This window comes from Rhincodon typus, chromosome 37 (genome assembly GCF_021869965.1).
Source record: "Rhincodon typus isolate 14 chromosome 37, sRhiTyp1.1, whole genome shotgun sequence".
Taxonomy (NCBI): domain Eukaryota; kingdom Metazoa; phylum Chordata; class Chondrichthyes; order Orectolobiformes; family Rhincodontidae; genus Rhincodon; species Rhincodon typus.
Window position 1 is genome coordinate 16822497 of NC_063368.1, and position 16720 is coordinate 16839216.

General features: G+C 42.1%; 2 protein-coding genes across 2 annotated transcripts; both read left to right on the forward strand.

The window, feature by feature from the left end:
* Positions 1–5339: 5339 nt before the first annotated feature.
* LOC125487180 (ferritin, higher subunit-like) lies at positions 5340–7963 on the forward strand. The gene is made up of 4 exons (XM_048617667.1): positions 5340–5502; positions 6510–6656; positions 6838–6963; positions 7670–7963. The coding sequence occupies exons 1-4, from the start codon at positions 5392–5394 to the stop codon at positions 7823–7825; spliced, it is 540 nt and encodes a 179-aa protein (XP_048473624.1). The 5' UTR covers positions 5340–5391; the 3' UTR covers positions 7826–7963.
* Positions 7964–12348: 4385 nt separating this feature from the next.
* LOC125487185 (ferritin, higher subunit-like) lies at positions 12349–14342 on the forward strand. Its single transcript, XM_048617680.1, has 4 exons — positions 12349–12484; positions 13344–13490; positions 13674–13799; positions 14046–14342. Exons 1-4 carry the CDS (start codon positions 12482–12484, stop codon positions 14199–14201), a joined length of 432 nt encoding a protein of 143 aa, XP_048473637.1. The 5' UTR covers positions 12349–12481; the 3' UTR covers positions 14202–14342.
* Positions 14343–16720: the final 2378 nt, after the last annotated feature.

Consider the following 16720-nt stretch of genomic DNA (forward strand, 5'->3'; position numbering starts at 1 on the left):
TTTTTTCAGGAAGGCCTTTAAGTAGTATCGAGGTTTTTGTTTTTACTGGTCTAAGCAAGTTAACTGTTTTCTCTACAGCTATGTTCCATTGAAACTAAAACACAAACTGAGAAGCACCCTCATCGAAAAATCCACTTGAGTCTGTTGCATTTTATGCTCAATAGGAATTGTCCTTGAGATACTATTAGTTGGCTGTGGGTCATCTTGATTGCAATATCAGCAGCAAGCTTCAATCAGCTGATCTTTAGATGTAGGAGTTTAGTCAAGATACTGCAAATGCATGGCATTGCAGTCTTCTCTCAATGAGGCATATTAATATTTTTGGAGGTGCTCAGAGCAAAATCTTCATGCTAAAGGACGATTCTCCTCACAAGTAGACAATTTTCCATTTTTCACTTCCTCATTGAAAGGAACAATCGATAGATGATTTTTTTTTTCTGCAGAGCCAGTAACCAGAGGCCCTTGATGTGGTTGACATTGGGATAGTAAGTCAAATCAAATCAGCCTCCCTATGTCATGATGTATAAAACTAAAACATTCTATGACCCTTGTTGCCCAGATATTATTTCTTAAAATCTGGTTAGAAGTAAATCAGGTACCAAATTTAAGGCTTAAGCAAGTTACTTTATTAATATTATAATAATAGCAGAGCAAAGCTAAGGACTGTGATTTAATGTCTCTGATTTAAACCCAATATTGAATCATAACCCATTCTTTCATGGACAGACACAGTTAAGTGATAAATTGATCAGTTAACTTAAGCAGTTTTAAAAGATTGTTGCTAAACCTTCATGTAATACTTAGCTAATGAATCATTCACGGGATTGTATCTTGCTTGAATTCTGCAGTCAATGCAAAAAGCTTCTGTTGGAGACTTTTACTTAGTGTCTGACAGACTGGGGTTCTTCTTCTCAGAGCTTCCAATAATTTGATAACTGGATGTAAACTAGAGAGTAACTAAAACTCCATCCTCCAGCTTTCACTGGCACACTGGCCACTAACAGATATCTGGATCATCTACAGCCATGGGTGAGGAGCCAGAGGACTAGAGATTGGCTAACGTTGGCCTTTATTAGTATAAAGGCTGTAAGGAGGAGCCTGATAGATGTAGATGGGTTGGTGTGGCACTAGTGATGGATAGGTTGTTGGAGGGGTTTGAGAGAGGTTTTATGTGCATTTGAAGATGCAAGAACTGATTAGGTATAGTCAGCATAGCTTTGTGTGTGTGATATCATGTCTCTCAAACTTGATGGAACTTTTTAAGGACATGACCAAAAAGATAGATGAGGGTAGGGTGGTAGATATTGTCTACATGATGTTTGTGAAGCATTTGACACGGTTGCCTGTGGTAGACTGGTTAGTAAAGTTACATCTCACGGGATTCAGGGAGAGCTTGCCAATTGGTTACAAACTTTGCTCAACAGTAAGACTGAGAGCGGGTGGTGGTAAAGGGATGTTTTCATACTGGGGGGGATGCCGATGATCAGTGATATTCCACAGGGATCGGTTCTGGGTTCACTGTTGATTGTCATATACATAAAATGATTCGGATTAGAATTTAAGAAGCATGGTCAGCAAGTTTGCAGGTTATAGCAAAATTGGTGGTATATTACATAGTGAAGACGGTTATCTAAGATTGCAAAGGGATCTTAATCACTTGGACCAGTGGGCTGATGAGTGGTAGATGGAGTTTAATTTAAACAAATGCAAGGTGTTGCATTTTGGTAAGACAAACAAGGGCAGAACTTATCCTGTTGATGATTGATTGTGTCCTGGGAAATGTTGTTGACAAGAGAGGCCACAGTTTCAGGTACACAGTTCATTGAAAGCAGCATAACATGTAGACAGGGTGGTAAAGAAAGCATTTAGTACACATACGTTCATTACTCAGAGCAGTGAGTATACGAGTTGGGGTGTCATGATGTGGTTGAAGAGGGCGTTGATGTGGCCAGTTTTGGTGTACTGTGTACAGTTCTGGTCACCTGGTTGTGGTTATAGGAAGGATATTATTAAATTGGAAAGGGGTCCAGAAAAGCTGGGACTTCTTTCACAGGAGCCTAGGAGGTTGAGGCGTGGCCTAATAGACTTCAATAAAATCCTGAAGGGCATAGATAAAGTGAATAGCAAAGGTCCTTTCCCTACAAGAGGGGTGGAGGGCGAGTTCAAAACGAGACAATGTGTTCTTAAGTGAGAGGAGAAAGATTTAAAAGGGGTAACCTTTTCATACAGAGAGTGGTTCGCTTGTGGAATGAACTGCCAGAAAATTGTAGATCCACATACAGTTACAACATTTAATAGACATTTGGACAAGTACGTGAATAGAAAAGTTTTCGAGGGATTTGGGCCAAGTGCAGGCAAATGGGGCCAGTTTAATTTGGGGAAACTTGGTCAGCATGGACGAGTTAGACCAAAGGGTCGGTTTCTGTGCTGTATGACTCTATGACACTGCCTTCTGCCAAACAAAAGCCAGTCAGACCCTGGTCAATTTTTGGTTTCTCTTTTTTCCAACGTTCTCTGCTTGAGCGGTCAACACCGGCCCCCCTTCGATTGCCTTTTTTAACATCCAAGCAGCTGCCAGGGCCTTGAATGTAATGTGCCCCAAGTGTGTCAACATCCAGACTGCTCTTTGACCAATAATCAACCAGCAATTAACTTTCGAGGCCACTTCCCATAAAGACATAACAGTTTGTCTTTTCTTTCCTATTTGTTTATTAAAACAAGCTGATACTCAAAGTCTACTGTTTAATTCTTAACTTCAACTCACAGTTTCAACCCAAGATGAAAAGCATTAAAAACAGTGACCGACCCAACAGCATTGAGTAACTATGCGATATCCATCATTGCAAACAAAGCCTTCTGTGACGACAGGGCATTCAGTGCCTTTCGGCTCATTTTTGACAGGGACGGGGGTAAATTCCTGGATATATTTTCTGTTTGGGTGGGTCAATTAGTGGTATCTCTCCCAAGAGGCCAGTGCCTGGGTGGGGATTGGTAACTCCAGACACCCCTCTCTGTCGCGTCCCACTGAGCGCAGAGCTTAATCCCAAGGCAACAGTTCTCATCCCCACATCCAGGAATTGAACGTCTCTGATTAATCCAGACGTTAACATGGGAGATTTTCATGAGGAACAGTATTGATGCAAAAGAACCACAGGTAGAGGCAGATTGTTAAGTTCAAGAGCTCACAATCTGAGACAATCTGCAGAAGCAGAGCAAACCCCCTTAACATGTACTAAGAGAATGGTGGAACAGTCACTGAAGGTTGGCATGTAGGTGCAGCAGGCAGTGAGGAAAACTAATGGCATGCTGGCCTTCACAGCGAGAGGATTTGAATATCGGAACAAGGATGACTTGGTGCAGTTACACAGGGCCTTAGTGGGGCCACACCTTGAGTACTGTGTGCAGTTTTGGTCTCCTGGTCTGAGGAGGGAAATTCTTACTATTGAGGGAATCCAGCGAGGGTTCTCCAGTCTGATTCCCAGGATAGCAGGACTGACATATGAGGAATCGACTGGGCTTGTACTCACTGGAATTTAGAAGAGTGAGGGGGATCTCATAGAAACCTATAAAATCCTGTTGGCACTGGACAGGCTAGATGCAGGAAGAATGTTCCCAATGTTTGAGAGGTCAAGAACGAGGAGTTACAGTCTAAGAATAAAGGATAGGCCACTCAGGAGTGAGATGAGGAAGAATTTCCTCTCTCAGAGTTGTGAACCTGTGGAATTCTCTCCCACAGAAAGCCGTTGGGTTCAGTTTGTTAGATTTCTTCAAGAGGGAGCTGGACCGGGCCATTGTGGCTAAAGGGATCAAGGGGAGAAAATGGGAACGGGATACTGAGATTGCATGATCAGCCATGATCTTGTTGCACCTATTTTCTATATTTCTATAATAGCCTGGACTCTAGCATTTTCACATATTAAAGGCAAATTCCAGACATTGCGTGCCAGATGCAATTGATTGGTCAAAGTACCAGTCTTGATGCAAAACACACTTTATTCATAAACTGTAGTTAAAATACAACAAAAGAAAGAAGAAATTGGAAAGTTTAACTGTTGGGAAACTTAACAGAATAATAGATTATTTAACTGTTAATAGTTAACTGTTCCAATACAGTAATAGCCCATAAACACACCCTTGGCAAAGGCAGATTCAGTGAAATAGATTGTCTCACAGGCAATTCGAACAGCTGGAGGAGAACTCCCAGATTTTAGCTGTAACAGAGAATGGAAAAACAGCTTCCACATCCAGCTTCAAGACCCCAGCAGCAACTGCCACTGAAAAATTACAAACTTAAAAACCCTGGCTCTGGGGCAGCTTGAACCCACCCATTCAGGCTGCGTCTATTGTTCCAACTTTAAAAAAAAACATTACCTCACAAGCTGTTTACTTTATTGAACACAAATAGATTACTCAGTACCTCTGTCTTAAAATTTCTCTTCAAAACAAAAACCCAGGACAAAAATACATCACTTACAGACATACAATTGTCACATACATGAAAGGAAATATGGTAGAAGTGGGCAAGTGGGTTGAAACTGCATAGTTATTTCACAGCTGGCACAGGCACATGGGATAAATGGCCTTATCTGAGTCTATGAAACAATGTTGAGCCAAACAGCTTGAGAAAATATGCATCTTTTCCAATCAGACTCAAATGTTCCTCAGCAATGTTGAAAGTTCACCAGTAAAGGACTAATCGAACAAACAACATTGACGGCAGGAAAAGACCAGCTGCAGCCAATGGGAGATGAGTGTGTGAATGACACAGGATTCGGTCACATTCACTCGCTCTCATTCTCATATTTCCATTTCTCTGTCCAATGGCTGGTTTGTAAATTCAACTTGAATTCAAGACAACTTCATTCCTTTGAGTGTTGTATCAGCTTCAGAGCTCCTCACGAGAAACGAACTTGACCAGGTTATGTAAAGCTGCTCCAGCAAAAGTAACAAATTATCACCAAATTCAAAGACGTGGTTCCTGATGGTTAAACAGTGAGACACTTGCAGATTCTGAAACTACTTCAAAATGAACAAGGCGTCAAAATTCAAAGTTGTGGTTCCAGAATCTGAGACAATTTTAAATCTCAATACAGTCAATTGGGCCTAATTCAATAACATGATTGGGATTAAACTCCGAAACCTCTCTGTATTCTAAATCTCTGATTGGGTCTCGATTTCAGTCCCTTCCCTCAGCCCCTTTAGACTCTCCTTTGTTCATTGGTGCCTCGATTGATGGGATTCCTGATTGGCTGTCAGAGATTGTCAATCATCATTGGTGATGTCATTCCCTGGTTGAGTGCAGGATATTCCCAGCAGTATAAATGCAAGAGCTCATGGCTGGAAGGCTCAGTGTTAGAGTTGTCTAGGTAATAGTAAGTAGGACTAGTGAAGATGGCCTCCCAAGCCTCCCAACTGTGTCAGAACTACCACAAGGACTGTGAGGATGCTGTTAACGAGCAAATCAACCTGGAGCTCTATTCCTTCTATGTTTACCTCTCCATGGTGAGGCTTGTGTTCCTTGGAGCTGCATTCTGAAATGTTGTGATTTCAATGGATTGGTTTTAAATTGTATTTCTTTTAATTCTATTTCTGGGGTGTTGGGGCAAGTCTGTGTAGTGACTGTTCCTACAGTGAAATGCAGGCTGATGTTGAATAATCTGCTGTTGGTATTAGCTGCCCTCTATTGAGGGTTAATGAGCAAATAATTCAACTGACTTGACTTCTCAATAGGCTGTTAGCCAGGAGTGACATGGTGTCCCTGTGGTTGGTATTACTGCCTTATGGTGCTAGGGAGTCAGATTTGATTCTCCTTGTGACTGTAATCTCAACACAAACATGCTGTGTCTGTTTGGGTGTCCTCTAACTTTTCAGTGGGAGGAGACATGAGCAAAGATATGGGATAGCTGGATGAGACCTGGGGTACACAAGGTTAAAGGGTAGGGGTGGTGGGTCTGGGTGGATTTAAAGCCTTCCCCAGTAGGATGAAGTGACAAGGTGGCAGATTCCTGCTAGTATTCCCTCTGTCTGGCTACAGAGATGTATTCAATTCAGCTAACTTGATTGACATAATGTAGAAAATGCCTTTCACTATATTGGAATATTCCAATGTGCTTTGTAGCCAACCAACTTCTTTCTTGGTGTAGTTACTATCCACTTGTGCCTGAGATTCAGGCACTAATTTGTGCACAGTATGGTCTTTCTGATAATGCATGGATCCATTCACATTCAGTAATGCCTGAGGTGTAAATGGTCCCCCAATATAATGGGAAGAAGCTCCAATTCTGACATTCAATCCAAGTCAATGAACAGCTTGATGTTCCCTCCTAAATGATGGGCTGTAAGAATGGTCTCTGCACATGTTCTGGGGGTATGGCATACCCCAGTGAAGATTTTGACTTGTGATTTAAGGGAAGGGAAAATGTCCATGTCATTTGTGGCACTTAAGTGTATCTTGAAGAATAAAACCATAGAATAGACACAGCCTTCTCTCCTTTCTTTTCTTCCTACAGTCCTTTTACTTTGACCGGGATGATGTTGCCCTGCGTCACTTTGCTGAGTTCTTCAAGAAGCAGTCCCATGAGGAATGGGAACACGCTGAGAAACTGATGGCATTCCAGAATAAACGTGGAGGCCGAGTCCTCCTGCAGGACATCAAGGTTGGGTTTAATTCTGTCTTTTACTCTACTAGATTAGAAGTAACTCCATTCCATATGGATTTGAAGTAATTTAACTCTGTTGGCTTATGGCCATTCTAGACTGTTGCCCATCTTTCTCTTGTACTCTTACTGGGTTGAACATTCACTAAGAAAGTGACCCCCTTTTCTCTTGCACCATCAGAAGCCAGAGCAGGATGAGTGGGGCAATGGTCTGGAGGCAATGCAGAGAGCTCTGCAGATGGAGAAGGATGTGAACCAGAGTCTGCTGGATCTGCACAAACACTCCTCTGGCAACACGGACCCTCATGTGAGTTAGCAATGCTTCAATGTGGTATTAGTTTAGTGTTGGGTCATGACATCACATTGCTGCTTTACTGACTTTCACTTAAGAGAGACAAGGAAGATCCCTGGGATTTCTGCAACCATACAGTATTGGTGTATTTCATTGTAGTCGTATGGCATGAAAACAGACCCTTCAGCCCATGCCAAACAAAACTAGTTACACCTGTCTGCTCCTTGACCATGTCCTGTCACTATTCATGTACCACTTCAATGTTTTAATTGAACCTACATTTTCCACGTTCTCGGGAAGCTTATTGCACATATGAACCACCTGCTGTAAAAAATATTTGCATCTTGTCTTAATCTTGCTCTCCTCACCTTTTAAATGTCACCTATACTTGGGTGACCAGAACTGGTCCTCCAGAAGAAGGCTTCATGTCCTGTACAACTTTACAATAACATCCCAACTCCATACACCAAGGACTGAGCAATGAAGGCAAGTGTGCAGAACACCTCTTATAACCATCCTGTATGTGACTCTAGCTTTGGAGAATTGTACCTTGATGCCTAGGTCCCACTGTTTGACAACACTACCAAAAGCCCTACCCTCGCTTGTACAAAAGGCAATGCCTTGCACTTCTCCAGCTCTGCACCACTTTTTTTTTTAAATAGAAATGTTGGCTTTGAGGAGAAAATAACGTTGTCCATAAATAAACTTTGTTTCTCTCCAGCTGTGTGACTTCCTGGAGAGGCACTACTTGGATGAGCAAGTGAAGATGATCAAGAAGCTGGGAGATCACATCACCAACCTGAAGAGACTGGGAGCCCCTGACAATGGCACGGGAGAGTACCTGTTTGACAGGCTCACCCTGGGGGAGAGTGACTGAACTGACTGCAGGGAGCAAACTTTGTCTTTTTTTTTCTTGTGTTGCTTGAGACCTTGTGCTGTGAAAACTTGTGGCAAGGCCTAACTCTAGTGAAATGACCAATAACTGTGCAAATAAATTGATCAATTTAAACTGGAATAAGTCTCCTGTGTATCTTCAATGGTTGCTTTCAGACCCCCACCCATTACAAGATGGGGACAGTGGTCTGTGTAATAGTTTTACTATCGGCTCACGGCAACTGGGTCATAAGCCAAAATTGCATTTGACGATCATTCACACTTCTAAAGCACTGTTTCCTTTCTTGGCAAAGTTTCCAGCTGGCAAATCCAAGGAGGAATACTTCATGGGAAGTGCTTATTCATGTTCACTGAGCCCTTGTGTAATGACACCATGAATACAAACATTGTACAAAGAGCTGTGAGGTCTGGCTCTAGTGACTTAATTGCTGACTGAATAAACTGATCAAATTAGACTGGATTTTTGTCTCTGTATTTTAAATGTTGCTTTCAGATTTTGCACCAGACAAGCCAGGATAGTGGTTCTGTGATGTAATCATGGAGCTCATGACAATTGAGTTATGAAATCAAGATTGCATACTAACCATCATTCAAATCACTAGCATTCTCTTCCCTCCCTTTTTGTCCAAAAGTCTTGCTGGGAAATCCAAGCAACTGTTGCCATGCCAAGTGCATGGAATCTACACTTGCTTTTGATAGCAATTGCAACTCTTGTCCTGCTCATTGCTGGATCATAAGGTCCTAAAATATTGTAGTGTAAGGAATGTTTGTCTCTTTCTTCTGCAAGTGAAGGCTTTTTGTTCAGTGTTAAATTGCATTTGAATGGAAGGGAACAGTGTGGCATAAATCCAACTACATCTACAACTTCCCTCCTCTTCTGTTTCCTCCCATCCCACCCCCTTAAATTCTGGAAAGTGGAAAAGGACTAGCCCTGCTGAGGCTGATCTTCAAGTTTCCTGGATATGCCCTGGGCACGATACCATGGGCTGTTTTGCCAGGTCACTTGATAGTCAGTGGCTTTCTTTTGGATGAGGAACATGGGTTTTTTTTTTTTAAACCTCCTGGTCTTTGTCTCTTTCCAACCACTTCTTGTCCTTTGGGTAAATGTTGCTCAAGCTATTGTAAGTGACGCCAGCTGAATGTTTTAAGGGACGTTCAGGATGAAAATCAAGCCCAGAAGTGACATCAAATGAACAGCAAAATGCTTGATAAGCAAGAAACTACTTCACTTTTACAGACCTATTGTATCAATGTTGAAAGCCCTCATCCCAGCAGCTCTTCTAGTTCATAAACTTTTGTAAAGTCCTTTTTGTTTTTGCACTTCATATCTAGTAGGATTATCCTTATCAGATGCTTATTGATCTCCCCATCAATGAATGATTTCAGCTTTGCTGCAATTGTAATCATGTGGTGTTTAACTTCAGGTCCAGTCTGAAAAGGATCATTTGATAGTTACCTCAGGCCAGTAGCTACCAGCTTAAAGCAGGCTCTAATATCCATTAAGTGACTGTGATGTTGCCGGACAACATATTTTGTGATCTCCGGATCAGGACATTCCTTGTATCTCATACTTTTTGACCAGGATGCGCTTAAATCGCTGGACACATTTCTTGTTGGGTAAGATAGCTTTGCCCATTCATAGCATCTGCCCAGAGTTCCCTACTTATACTGCAAATGATGGATCCAGATATGAAGCTCTGGCCCATCTAAGTGAGAATTTTAATTCTAGGGAAGGCATCATTTATGGCGGTAGATCATAACCATCGGACAAGAGTACTTTATCTGTGATTATGGCGAAAGGAAAGAGAACAGCTTGGGTGAGAGAAATGTTTGTGTTTTTCTAGTTCTTGAATATACATAAATGGGGGCTTTAAAGTCAGTCTTTATGCTGGTTTGTGGGTGTAATGGACGAAGGTATATGATGTTAGAATCATTGCTGAGAAAAATCCTTAGTCATTCCTGCACTGCAGGTGAAAAGAAAATGAAGTCCATTGCTCTGCTGGAAGCCACTAACATGAAGGTGAAATCCAAGCAACAATTACAAGGAACCAGACCAAAGAATTTTCATTTGATCTATAAGGAAAAACATCTCAAATGGCACCTATCAGCGACCAATCTCACCCAACAAAATGACTGCAATGTCCTATTGTCTGCTTTTCATGAAATTCAGAGACTGAGCTGTATAGCCTTTTGAACTTTAAGTGTTTTTGCATTTGTTTCTTATTTCTAACCTGTGTGTTGCATTATTATATCTTCAGGCGTTCAGTAACTTAAAATAAATACACTCTTTTGTCAACTCGAGTAATCCTGGTCAAATTGGCTCCTTGTAAAGCACAAAGGTATCCACAAAGGAAGGAATGATTTTGAAATTAACCTTATTATGTCTAACCGTGGGGTGGGTGGATAAAAAAATGGATCCATTTGATCTGTCTTCTTCTGGGAGCTGTGAGGGATCCTGCCTGGAAGCATAATGAATTCGGGAACCTCACCCGAGGTCTGGTCCTAACAATCATCTGATCTAGGACTGAACCAGTTCTGTACTGAAAGGAGATATCAACACATGGGATCTCACAGAAACTGTACCACAAGGTCAAAAAACCCAGAGGGAGACAGAAGGGTTTGTTAGAAGCAATGAGTTATGATCTGGAATTCACTGTCAGACAGGACGATGAAAGCTGGTTTGATACTAACTTTAAAGAACGAATTGGATTCGCTCAAAGAAACAAAGACATTTGCAACACAATCAGGAAAGAGCAGGGGAATGTAACTAGTTCCATAGTTCACAAAGAGCCAGCACATGCACAATGTGTGAAGTGGCCTCCTTTTGTGTTCTACGATCAATGGTGAGCCACGGGGTTAGAGAACATCAACATTCTTGTCTTTTCATGGTATGTAGATATTGCAGGATATTTATTGCCCATCCATAATTAGCCTTGAGAAGATGGTGGTGCTGAGCTGCCTTCTTCAGCGATTGCAGTCCATACATGAATCCACAACATCTTTAGGGAGAGCATTCCAGGATTTTGACCCAGCAACACTGAAGGAACAATGATATATTTCCAAGTCAGAATGCTGAGTGGTTTGTAGGGAAATGCATTTGGCGATATTCCTATGTATCTGCTGTACTTGCCTTCTAGGGAATAGAGGCCATGGGTTTGGAAAGTGCTGTTGAAAATATCTGTGTGAGTTACTACAGTGCATCTTTGTAGATGGCACTCAATCACCGTGGATGGAGGGATGCAATGTTGAAGGTAGTGGATGGGATGTGAATGAAATGGTCTGCTTTGCCATGAATGGTGTCGACATTGTTGAGTGCTGTTAGCTGCTGTAACCATTCAGACACGTGGAGTGTATTCCATTAGTCTCTCCTGTTCTGAGGAAGGCTCACCGGACCCGAAACGTTAATTCTGATTTTTCTTCACAGATGCTGCCAAACCTGCTGAGTTTTTCCAGCAACTTCTGTTTTTGTTCCTGATTTACAGCATCCACAGTTCTTTCAGTTTTTATCCATTATTCTGTTGTTTATTGCCTTGTGGATAGCAAACAGGCATTGGTATCAGGAGGTGAGTCATACACCACAGAATTCCTAACCTCTGAGCTCTCTAGTCACAGTATTGAAAAGGCTGGTGCAGTTCAGTTTCTGGTAAGGCCAGTTTCATTCTTGCATGATATGGGCATTGCCAGGCATTTATGACATGAATATGAATTGCCGTTTATCAGACCAAGCCTGGATGTCATTTAGATCTTGCTCCACATAAACATGAGCTGCTGTAGTATCTAAGGAGTCACAGAAGTTGTTGAACATTGTGTAATTGTTGGGGAACATCCACTCCTGAACTAATGATGGAGGGAAGGTCATTGACAGAGCAGCTGAAGATGATTCATTATTTCAGAAGCAAACATTCCTCAGCCACATTCAAAGTCAACCAGAAAAGGATTAATCAAACAAAAACAATTTTGACGGGTGGAAAAGAGCAGTTGCTCCATTGAACCTGTCCCCAAACTCGCTATAACCAATGGGAGATGAGTCAATGGGTGATATTGGATTCAATCATATTCATTCCCTCTAATGCTCAGACACCCATTTCTCTGTCCAATGGCTGGTTCCTATCTTCCTTCAAGGCAAAACACTTCACACGTAACAAACATATCCAGGTTTTGAAAAGCTGCTTCAGCATAAGTAACAAATTAACACTAAATTCAAAGATATGGTTCCAGAGGATTAAACAACGAGACACTTGCAGGTTTCGAAGAAGCTCATGGAACCCAAAACCAGTGACATTATCAGGACTAATCGATCAAACCTCTTTGTTTTCTAAATCAGTGATTGGCTCTGGATTGCAGTACCGCCTCACCTTTGATCACTGGGACATTGGTTCATGGGAGGTTTCTGATTGGCTGTCAGAGATTGTCAATCATCATTGGTGATGTCATCTGTTGGTTGAGTGCAGGATGGTCCCAGGAGTATAAGTACAAGAGCTTGTGGGAGAGAAGCTCAGTTCTAGAGTTGTCTAGGTGGTAGTGAATGTAAATAGTGGAGATAGCCCCACAAGTGTGTCAGAACTACCACAAGGACTGTGAGGATGCTGTTAACAAGCACATCAACCTGGAGCTGTATTCCTCCTATGTCTATCTCTCTATGGTGAGTGTGGTGTTCCTTGGAGCTGCATTCTGAAATGTTGTGATTTCAATTGCTTGGATTTAAATTGTTTCAGTTGATTCCATTTGATAGGGGATGGGATGCAGGTGTAAGTCCCTATGTAGTGTGTTTCTGGAGTGAAATACAGGGTGACATTGAATGGCCTGCTCCTGGTAGCAGTAGTTGCCTTTTATTGAGGCTTAATATGCAAACAACTCCACTATTACCTAAATTCTCAAACAGACTACAACCAACATGGCCATTACTTTTGTGGGATTAAAAATGTGCTGAGTAGGGTGCTGAGTAGGATGCTAAAGTGAAATGTTGGCAGATTCCTATTAAACCAGCCCCTTCATGCTTTCTGTAAATCCACAGAGATGTTTTCAGTTCTGGCTAATGTTGGATTAAAAACATAGACCAAATGTATCTTTCACTATATCTGGATATCAGTGCATTTGTATCCAACAAATTGCTTTGATGCTGCAGTTACTACCTGTTTGTGCCTGGGGTTTGGAAGCTCCAATTGATGTGTGGCCCAGCATTTCTGGGAATGCTGAGATCCAAGCATTCATCAGTGATGCTGAGGTGTGGATAATAGACAGAAGTCATTATTTAGGAATCTTCATTTAATCTGAGTGGACAGATTTGTGCTCCCCCTACTAAATGAATTGCTATGTTGTGGATATTATTGGTGTATGGCATAATCCCAGTTAAGATCTTTGATGTTAGTAAGGGAGGGGGAAATGGTTAATTTAACTTGTTAAAGGTAATTAAGTATGTTGTTGTACTTGGAAGAATTCATTATCTGGGTGCGAATGAAGTCTTCCAATACACAGCTTGACACGTTGATTCTCTCCCACAGTCCTTTTACTTTGACCAGGATAATGTTGCCCTGCGTCACTTTGCTGAGTTCTTCAAGGAGGAGTCCCATGAGGAACAGGAACACGCTGAGAAACTGATGGCATTCCAGAATAAACGTGGAGGCCGAGTCCTCCTGCAGGACATCAAGGTTGGTGTATCTTCCAACATTACAACTACCTGAACTAGACATGGATTTGAAGCTTGAATTCTGCTGGGGTAATGCCACAATGCTATATGGCATGCTAGTTCCTAGTTGCAGTTCCATCTCATTGCATTGCACTTCCCTTCACTCTTCACATGAATGAAGCATCTACCTCTTCCTTCCCTCCAGAAGCCAGAGCAGGATGAGTGGGGCAATGGTCTGGAGGCAATGCAGAGAGCTCTGCAGATGGAGAAGGATGTGAACCAGAGTCTGCTGGATCTGCACAAACTCTCCTCTGGCAACACGGACCCTCATGTGAGTTAGCAATGCTTGGATGTGGCTCAGTTTGAGTCTGGGGTCACACTATTTCTCACTGCTGTCTTATTGACTGTGCCTCAGGGTGAAGGGGCCAATATTGTCCCTGTGATCCAAGTAACCATGCAACAATCATCTATTTGACCATCTCTGCACCACTTGACTCCCCATCTTCACAAGATGGAAATCTCAACTTTTTTTTTTTGAGGAAAATCAACTCAGTTGTTGTTTGTTTTTCCTTTCCAGCTGTGTGACTTCCTGGAGAGGCACTACTTGGATGAGCAAGTGAAGATGATCAAGAAGCTGGGAGATCACATCACCAACCTGAGGAGACTCTTAGCCCCTGAGAATGGCATGGGCGAGTACCTGTTTGACAGGCTCACCCTGGGGGAGAGTGACTGAACTGACTGCAGGGAGCAAGCTGCTTGTGTATATTACTGCTAAATGTGTAACCGAGGTGTGCAGAGTGTGGCTTGTGATGTGCATAGTGTGACACCTGGCTCTATAGCAAAATGTGCAACAATAAATCTGCTCCATACTGGATTCTGTCTCCTGTTTCAATTATTACTTTCTGATCTAGATATCTGACTTGCAAGACATGGTGGCTCAGTGGTTAGCACTGCTGCCTCAGTGCCAAGGATTCTTGTTTAATTCCACCCTTGGGCAACTGTCTGTGTGGAGTTTGTATGTTCTCCTTGTGCCTGTTTGGATTTCCTCCAGGTGCTCTGGTTACCTCCCATCGTCCAAAGATGTCCAGTCTGTTAGTTGGCCATGCTAAATTGCCCTACTGTGTCCAGGGATGTGCTGACTAGTTGGGTTATAGGGGGATGGTGTCTGGGTGGGATACTCAGGGTGGTGTGGACTTGTTGGGTTAAAGTTACACTGTAGGGATTCCCTGATTCAACACTTTGCAGTCTTGGTGTTTTGTAATTAACAAGTGAACCCAAAGCTTAAGACTGCACCATGCAGTGATGGCCATAATGTGAATATGGTGCAATGCTCCAGTGTGGCTCAGAAGCAAGTGTTTTTACTATTACCCTCCATGCATAGTACCTTGACCTAAACCCTTCCCCAAACCAGATAGGATTGGTGTCCAAATGAGCATATCACTGGCCCTCTTGAATGGCAGTCCTAGATGAGGAGGGAGCTGTCAGGGAAGAGCCTAGCTACCTGACCATGGGAGTGGGGGGGATCCTATTGCCAATCATGACTAATCTCTGCCTCATTCAAAGCAATGTTAGGAGCCAGTTTGTTGCACTAGAGGATTGTTTTCAATTAAAAACAGATGGTGATTTTGATGGATGAGTTTTCTACCATGCTAAATGGAAATGTATACTGACATCGAGACATCACTCAACTTGAATGGCTTTGTAAATCCTTTTTAGGAATTCTAGTAAGCTCTCAGTGCCAAGTGGTAAATGATTGATTGGCATTGAAACCTGTGTCCTGAGAGCAGTGCCCCCCACCCCACTGACCCCACATATCTGGTCTATAAGTGAAATCAGCTGCTGTCTAGACTTAGGAACTTAGCCATGATGCTGCAAAAGCATAACATTTCAATCCCCATTCAGTCATGTTAAGAACTTCTTTGCACCTCCAAAACACACAAATTATCAATATCCTCATACCAAAGGACAATTCTCCACTCCAATCCCTGCTCTGGTCAAGTAGATAAAATTTTTCACCTCAATCAGTAACTTTTCCCCCGAGCCAGTAACCACAGGCCTTCAATGTGGGTGAGCATTGCTTATGATGTGGGGATAAAAGGCCAAACCAAATCAGCCTCCCTAAACCTGGCCTCAAACACAATAAAATGAAAACATTCCAAGATCCTCATTGTCCAAATGTTGTTTGTAAAACCTGGTTAGAAGAAAATCAAATACCAAATTTAAAGCTTAAGCAAGTTAATTTATTAAGTGTAATTTTAGCAGAGTAAAGCTAAATATTGTAATCTGATGTCTCTAATTTAAACCCAATCTTTGATCATAATTCACATGGATAGACATAGCTAAGGGATAAATTGAAAAGAGTTACAGTTGATCAGTTCACTTAAGCAGTTTTGAAAGATGGTTGCTAACCTTTCATTCAATCCTTGGATAATGAGTCATCCACAGGCATGCAGGACTGTGTATCTTCCTCAATTCTTATTTCAATGGAAAAAGGTTCTGTTGGAGACTTTTACTCAGTGACTTACGGACTGGGGTTCTTCTCAAAGCTTCCAATAATTTGATAACCGGATGTAAACTAGAGAATAACTAAAACTCTATCCAGCAGTTTTCACTAGCACACTGGTCCCTAGCAGAGATATCTGTTGTTGCAGGGGGCCCTGGGGCATGTAGTTAAACAGAGACCATGGTTTCAGGTATGCAATTCATTGAAAGTTGTGTCACAGGTGGACAGTGTATTTAAGAAAGCAGTTAGCACACTTGCCTTCATTGCTGAGACCAACTGAGTATAGGAGTTGGCACATTGGTGGGGCCAGTTTTGGAGTACTGTGTACAGTTCTGGTCACTCTGCGAGTGGAAGGATATTATTAAATTGGAAAGGGTTCAGAAAAGACTTACTGGGAAGTTGCTGGGACTGGAGGGTTTGAGTTATAACGATAGCTTGGGCCTTTTTTCACTGGAGCAGGGCAAGTTTATAAAATCATGAGGGACATGAATAAGGTAAATAGCAAGGATTTTTTTTCCCCTAGGGTAGGCAAGCTCAAAACTAAAAGGCATATTTTTAAGGTGAGAGGAGAAAGATTTAAAGGGGATCTGAGGGGCAACATTTTCACACAGAGGCTGGTTCATATGTGGAATGAACTGCCAGAGGAAGTGGCAGATGCAGGTGCAGTTGCAATATTTCAAAGACATTTGGACAGGGACATGAATGGAAAAGGTTTAGAGGGATATGGGCCACCCGCAGACAAATGGGAT

Coding starts and splice junctions, on each gene's coding strand:
- LOC125487185 (XM_048617680.1), top strand. Junction 13,491..13,673: donor TCCTCCTGCAGGACATCAAG/GTTGGTGTATCT, acceptor CCTTCCCTCCAG/AAGCCAGAGCAGGATGAGTG. Junction 13,800..14,045: donor CTGGCAACACGGACCCTCAT/GTGAGTTAGCAA, acceptor TTTCCTTTCCAG/CTGTGTGACTTCCTGGAGAG.
- LOC125487180 (XM_048617667.1), top strand. CDS start 5,392: ATGGCCTCCCAAGCCTCCCAACTGTGTCAGAACTACCACAAGGACTGT. Junction 6,657..6,837: donor TCCTCCTGCAGGACATCAAG/GTTGGGTTTAAT, acceptor TTGCACCATCAG/AAGCCAGAGCAGGATGAGTG. Junction 6,964..7,669: donor CTGGCAACACGGACCCTCAT/GTGAGTTAGCAA, acceptor GTTTCTCTCCAG/CTGTGTGACTTCCTGGAGAG.